The 7,590-nt window shown below is 41.4% G+C and overlaps 1 protein-coding gene across 1 annotated transcript in view; it reads left to right on the top strand.

Annotated features, from left to right (window-relative positions):
* Positions 1–232: 232 nt before the first annotated feature.
* tdp1 (tyrosyl-DNA phosphodiesterase 1) overlaps positions 233–7,590 on the top strand; it is a 12,711-nt gene continuing 5,353 nt past the window's right edge. The window contains exons 1-6 of the mRNA XM_035682206.1: positions 233–387; positions 1,040–1,657; positions 2,097–2,140; positions 2,608–2,663; positions 3,482–3,578; positions 3,763–3,797. Coding sequence (XP_035538099.1) covers positions 1,042–1,657; positions 2,097–2,140; positions 2,608–2,663; positions 3,482–3,578; positions 3,763–3,797 — 848 coding nt within the window. The 5' untranslated portion in view covers positions 233–387; positions 1,040–1,041. The remainder of the gene's footprint in view (positions 388–1,039; positions 1,658–2,096; positions 2,141–2,607; positions 2,664–3,481; positions 3,579–3,762; positions 3,798–7,590) is intronic.

The raw sequence follows: 7,590 nt of genomic DNA, 5'->3' as shown, positions 1-7,590 counted from the left end.
TATAATATAATAAATCAACTTTTAAGATGCGACTCTGCAACACGTTATTGTTCATGTTTGTGTACCAACTCTTATGTTGTATATGTATGTATGTATGTTATGTTATATATACAGCCAGTGGTTAAACCCTTATATATACTGTCAATGTGTTGAACCTGCTCTTTAATGAACGTAATGCTTGCTTTGTCTTTAGATCCCGTCGTTATTGTGGCGGAACTACACGACCCAGAAAGGGAGTTCCTACCCGGACACGTGTTCCCTGCGCACCTCCTGCACTGTGGTTTTCTTGATGGAGATGTATTGTAGTGAAGTTTGTTTAGCGGTGGATTGATAAGAGGCTCAGCGTAAACATCGTGAACCTGTGCCGCTGCTCACTTATCTGACTCGGTAACAGTTAACACAAATATGGCGCTCGGCCGGTCCATTGTTCACCACAGTATAATACTATCATCTTACCGTTCTGTTCTGCTTGTATTACTCTAACATCTGTATTTAATATGTTGATCTTAAGTATGAAGTATATGTGTTATTGCTTATATTTTCAGCTTTAGCATACATTGAACTATTTGTTTTTGTACTTATTGTGCATGTACCCATGTTGTTAGTAGATGTTTACACATTTTATAATTAGACCTAGTAAGTTCCTGTGTTAGTGAATGTGCACTATGCAATAAATATAACACCATTTTAGATAGCCTTGATGCATTCAATATGCACCCAGATACTGCTAGCTGTGGTGTTTCAGCTGCAAACATCCACTGCTGTTTACAAGTTAATCAGTCTTTTAGGTTTCTATCGTAAACAGTAATGGATTAAAGCCATCTGTCCTTAAAGGTTTATGGATGTCAGTTGATATATTTGGTATAAAACTCATAGCAAGCAGGTGAGGTGTCTGTTAGCTATATCAAGTTGTGCTTGGCCTTTTAAACGCACCCAGTTCAGGCTGCTTACATCCAGTATGACTGACTGGCAGCTTTACTTCAGGCTCGCTCGCTCCTGCTGCTCAGCTGATATTTGATCTCTCTGTGTCTCTGGCCAGGCATGTATCAGGACAGTCAACATGGCAAATGGACCATTTCCAGCAGTGATGATGATGATGAGGGTATTCCTTTATCCGGGACTACAACATCTAAGCCCCACCAACCCAGTGTATCCAATCCCAGCTCCCATTGGTCTGCCTCTCCCCCCAGCCCCAAACTGGAACCAGTGAAAGCCACAGTGGAGGTGAAACCAGAACCAGCAAACCCCCCTGTATCCTCACTGGTTGTCGGCTCTGAAGCCAGACAGTCTGCAGCAATGAACCAGATAAATCCGGTGAAGTACGAAACCAGTCCGTCACTGGCTGGAAAGCGGAAGAAAGAGGTGTCAGATGGCTCAGGGTGGGCTCTCTCAGACAGTGATGATGATGATGATGGAGATGTGAAGGGGAAAGGTCTCAGTAACCTACCAAAGAGGGCGCCTCCGAGCCCCAAAGCAAAGAAAGTGAAGGTGGAGAACGAGCGCCCTCCGAGTCCCCACGGCCGGCTCTACTACATCGACGAGCCAGAGGACTTCTTTGAATCCAGTGTTCCTTGTCTAAATGACACCTACAGGTTTTACCTCAACAAAGTCACAGGCCTGGACAGGAAGTACAACAGTGGAGCTCTGCACATCAGAGGTGAGGAGAGTGGAATGGAATTAGATTTGGTGCACACAGTTTCGTTCTGCGTTTGAGGAAATAAAACGGCAATTCTGTAGCATGGAAAGTCTAAACAGAGCATTTCAGTATCTGACATCGCTCAGATTGTTTTAAATTGGAAGCTGATTATCTTAACCTTACTTGTTTTTGTCGAATGAGAGAGAATTAGAAGAGAAGAAGTTAGAGTTTGACTCTTCATCAAGCCAGTCTGTTAATACTTTGGTCACTTTTTTGTTATGTAACTTTATGAAAGAGCAGCAGAGTGGTCTCATAGGTGGTCCTCATAGTCCTGGTTTGAATCCCCCATGAGCCCAGTGTCTTGTCCTTACTGTGGATCTCCCTGCTGAAATCAGTGGAGTACAGCCCACCTCTCGTCTTTTATACATTCTGTCTACTAATCTTTACTTCTTTCATCTAGACATTCTCTCTCCATTATTTGGGACCCTGAAAGAATCTGTTCAGGTGAGTAACCATATAAACTGTGGAGAAAAGTTCACGTCCTTTGCTGCAGACTTAAATATCTCAAAAACTATTGGCCAGACACTCCTGGTCTCTGTACCGTACAGATCCCCTGACATTTGATCTAGCACCACCATGAGATTGATATTTTTGGTTTTAAGTGAAATGTCTCAACAATTATTGGAGGCATTGCCATTCATGTTCCCCTCAGGAGGAAACATTTCACCAGGCGAGGGATTAAAACCAAATACATAATTAATGAGAGCATTAGCCTCCGCTGTACTTTGTGTTTAGTTTGGGAACATAGTAAAAGCATGTTACCTACTAAACCTCAGCATGTGAGCATGGCCATTGTGACATTAGCATTTAGTGCAACTATGACTGAGTGCAGCTAACAGCTAACTGTTAGCATGGCTGTAGAGTCTTGTTTACATCTTTCTGCTAGGTTTACATGCTGTCTTTCTTCACAGTTTAACTACTGCTTTGATATTGCCTGGATGGTTAAACAGTACCCATCAGAGTTTAGGTAAGTTCTGCTACCTTTTTGCTAGTATCACATTATTGTACACCTTTCATCATTTTTCTGACATAGGGGGAATGTCCACATTAAACTGATGAGAGTGCCCCCTGGTGTACAGACTTTTTTCACTGCAGCTATGTTGACATGAAATTGCAGTGTAAACTGTTTTTTGTTTTAATGATACTAATTAAGGTTCTGTTCTATTTAGTTTAGCAGAAACCTTCCAGTGAGCAAACAGCAGCACTCGACTCTGTTTGACATGAATGGAACATAATCTTAATTAGTATCACTTGTAATGTCTCTGTTTACCCAACTATTTCATATCAAAATGACTGCTGTGAAAAGGTCTGTTATGGCTGGTATAATAGTGTTGCAAATGTAATGCTGTATGTTTCTTCACAATTTTAAATAAATGAACTGGAGAAGATCAGAAAAATATCTAACAAGTTCCAATATGAGTTAATATGGGCTGTGCAACAATGACCCAACAATTAAAAGAGATATATATGTTGATTGTACTATCTGGTAAGCATTTAGGAGATTGTTTGCGTGGCAAGGTTTAAGGTTTTACAAACATGCCTTTTTCAGTGCTCTTAGCAGTGTTGTTGTGTTTACTGTGTGTCCAGTTGTATTTATGAAATGTGAACATTTTATTCCCAATGATTGTTCATGTTTCTATAGATTTCAATGTTTCAAAATTCTCTGAAACTGTAATTAAATCACCACTGGACACTAACATTCCTGATTCAAATTTGCATAATGACTTATTATGACTATTGTTTTAGCATTGTTTCTCAACCCTTGGTTTTGGGTTGTGTTTACAGGGATCGTCCAGTCCTGATCGTCCATGGAGATAAGAGGGAGGCCAAGGCCCGGCTGGTACAGCAGGCTAAGCCTTTCCCACATGTTCGATTCTGCCAGGTACAGACTCACTACCACAGGAAACAGTTGTTCAACAGCAGTTTGTGTGCACTTTGGCTGATATTATATATACTCTGATCTGTAAAGTAGGATAGTCATACTGGCAAGTGCCTGTTGAGTCCGGTCTTTAAGTACTCTGGATTTCCCTTGAAATGGGATTAATGTGGGTGCTTTTCCCTGACAGGCCAAGCTGGATATTGCTTTTGGAACTCACCACACGTAAGCATTTTTTCCCCTGCTTGCAAACTGAAACATAGTGGGGTTTAACACAAGTGGAGATTAGTCAGGAATTATCTGTGTGCCTCTTGATTAAAATTGCACATTTACATTAGGGCAGTGTATTGGCAAGAATCTGGTCATACAATATGTATCACGATACAGGGGTTACGATTCAATGTATTGTGTTATATTGCGATACTGTAAGCAAGGCAACATATTTCGACTTTTTAATAAAATAATAAATAAGTATGAATAACACACCACCATATGCATAAAATCTGAATAAAATAAATGTTTACTAATTTTATGCAACCAGAACAGTGTGATCTGCATGTATATTTATCACAGTTCCTGTACTATCTAACATCCTAGCCCACAGTTTACGTTTATGACTGCTATCTAGCGGTTGGGGGTTTAAACGCAAAAATCAAGAATCGATATAATAATAATAATACCACAAAACAAAATATTACAATACTCTAGTGGATCAATATTTTCTTACACCCCTACCTTACAGTAGGAATCACTCACACACATGGCTTCAACATTGGTTATCATCATCATGATCATGTTTATGTAGTCCACTGGGGTTTTATGTGGAGTTTTTGCCTTGACATTAATGTGCTGTTTGCTTTCTTTATATGCTTCTGCTTTGTATGCTTCATTTAGTATTTGTTAGCGGCCATATTGTCTACATTTTATTCCTCCACTGCATGCTTTCTATTTTTTTTGTATTTTTATTACAGTATGTATTCTGTTGTGGCAACATTGGGCTAGAAACTACAGGTATAAACTTGCATTTTGGTCAACCCTGGTAGAATATGTTCCAAATAAATAAGCTGAACAATAATAGAACTAATAGATAACTGCTGCAATGAGTACAGACTGGAAAATGTGTTCTCAAATCAAAACAAAGATTGAGGAAGCACCCCACCAATTTGATACATGAAGGTCGGTTTACTGGTCTTGCTGACCCTTGATGGCATCATCAGGGTCATTTTGAGTTTGGGAACTACAAATTTACAGAAAGCCTGTGATACATACATTTATCAGGCAGTGAGGTTTTAATAAAGGATGCTCAAAGTGCATTATAGGATAAGTGCTTTTAGGACTGGACTCATTTTAGGGATTAAAAGTCAGGATATCACGGCCTTGGACAATCTTGTGAATCCCGTGCAAATAAACTAAATCACAGGAACAAAATCACATCAAATAAAGACAATTTTAGATTGCATTATGTTTTCTACTAATTATAAGATATACCTACAACAGTATACATACTGTCTTCAAATGCCAGCTTCCTTGCCTAGACTTTCATTACGCTTACCTAACCAATGTGATGCAAATCACAATTCAAATCAAATCAGTTGAGAAGTGAATCATTACTTACAAATTTGTACTTTGATACTTAAATCATACATTTGATACTACTTTAAAACCTATACGTGATGATTATTTAACATGTCATTACATGCTGCTCCCAGTCTTTCAGGAGAAATTCTTTCATTGTGGAAAGTTCACAGAAAACCCTAACCTTTATATTCTTGTCAAAGTTGACCAAAGATACTTTCAACCGTGCCAGTGTGTTTAAATGCTGCCACTGGTAAACTGATACAAAGTCAGTCCAACCAAAATATTTAAACTGTATTTCACTCCAGCGGCTCACACGAAGACAGCCAACACTACCAACTGTGCAGGACACATGCTAGACAGCATGACAGAATTACGGTGCCTTTAAAACAAACAAACTAGCCCATTAAAACAAAGCCAGCTATCGTTTGTCGATGTCATAAAATGCAGCCTTCCCTTGCATGATAACTCGGTCTGGTTAAAAGCAGGGCTCCAGTCGTGTGCTTCTCCGAGGACAGACAAGATGATGAGTGTCTGTAAAAGACAGAATCTATGTATTCCTACATCCGTGTATGGCCGTGTGTGTGTGTGTGTGCATTGAGTTTCACCGAAACACTGAACCACAGCTCAGCACAAGTGTAACCCCCACTGACAGGCCCATTCATTTGGTGCAGTTTTATTTGAAGCTCGTCAAACTCCAGAAAGTATAGGCCCTCACCATAAACAACATGCTCAACAAACCACACCAGAACAAACCCAGATCTGAACTGGCTCGGTTAGAATAAAAACGCCGCACTGCTTTTCAAGCGCAACCCAAAACCCATCCCCAGAAGCCTTTTCGAGATGTTACAAACAAACCCGTCCATTGGGCAGTAACTGAAAATGTTGGAAACGCATCACTGATATGGAGTGTAAGATTTGAAAAAAAAGTTCCAAACCTCTGTCTTTTTGACGACTCCCAGACATAAATGATATTAAAGTAATTAGTAATTTTCCTCTGAGTTTTTCCTCATGGAATCTTTTATGTGGAGGCTGCAGTAGGTTTTAATTATTGGCCGGGCTTTATTGGGTGGCATGTCAAATGTGAAAAGAGGAGGCTGGAATGGCATGAGATTAAAAGGATTCAGCAACACGTGCGAGGGAGATGGAAAACACTCCCTCTTCTCTGGAAAAAAAAAGCCAAGTGTGCTACAAAATTTTGCACATTCATTCAGAGTTGAAAGGTTTCTTTTTTTAACACTTGTATATGACTGGAACGGTTATATTTAAAGACGACGGAGAAGTGGAATGAGGGAGGTACAGAGTGGATGAGCGATGGGGTCATGCAGATTATCAGAGGTGGAGGGAGGAAAGAAAAAGGGAAGCCAAGTGAAGTGTGCATTAAGACAGTGGTTAGCTATTCATGCTGTATCAGAGCGACCAGAAAGCCAGAGAGCTAAGGCCCAGGGCCTGTAAACTCTTGAAAACCCACGCCCCAAACGAGGTGCCAAGCCACAAGAAGCATTTGCGTCAACTGGGAATACAGAGAAAAAAGGGACGGGGCCCTTCTAATTATAGAGTCTGGAAACGGAAGCGCAGGGTGATTAGGAGTTGAGGCGCTGCGGTCTGTTTATCTGGGAGCTTCCTCTCGCTCTCGAAACCTCTCTCCCCCACACTCCACTCTTTCTTCTTTTCTTCCTCCTCTCTCTGTTTGGTCGGGCCCCGCCCACCCAGTGGCTGGAGAGTCTGGCCCTTGGGTTTCTGACAGATGAGACTTGGCCGCTGTGTTCTGGCCAGGGCCGGCGTTTTCTTCTGCTGATGGTAGAGTCTGGGCTCCAAAAAAGTAACAGCTCAGAAAGGCTGGAGAGCTTTGTGAGCGCAAGTGCCCGAGGACTGGGGGTTTTGTGGCCTTGTTGAAATACAGAGGCCCTCGCCGTGAGGCGTCAGTCGGTTAGCCCGCGGGAAGGCCAAATTAAAAAGTAGCTGAGCCGCTCGGCGGGTGAAAAGAGAGGGTTTCGGGGAAACCAGAGGCTGGCCGGAGCAGGGTTTGACACGTCCTATTTATAACACCTCGTCCCAGAGGTTACAGTGTTATTTACGATGTTTTAGTACCAAAATCGCTGGCACACGCACTTAGACATGCGCTAAACTGGAAGGGATGACCTCTAATTTGCCATGTGTGCGAGACATGCGTCCGTATGGGACATGAGGGAAGTGATATAATCATTTCCATAAATATCTGCTTTAGCTTTCTGGGGTTTTTTTTTTCTCCAAAAATCTTTTTGTTTTGTTTTGCTGCAGGCTTTACTGTCGCATCTCTGACCGTCCAAACAGAAAACATCTGCTCAATCCCATTAATAGTGGGAGGATGTTTCATTTACAAAGTGGTTGGGCTAGCTTTATTCTTGACAAAGGCAGATGGGACAAGGGAGTAGGAGACAGAGAGAGGGAGGGGGAGAGAGAG

The sequence above is a fragment of the Morone saxatilis genome, unplaced genomic scaffold (assembly GCF_004916995.1).
Source record: "Morone saxatilis isolate NCDOM2014 unplaced genomic scaffold, NCSU_SB_2.0 Contig11, whole genome shotgun sequence".
Classification (NCBI taxonomy): Eukaryota; Metazoa; Chordata; class Actinopteri; family Moronidae; genus Morone; species Morone saxatilis.
This window is presented reverse-complemented; position numbering and strand designations above follow the sequence as displayed.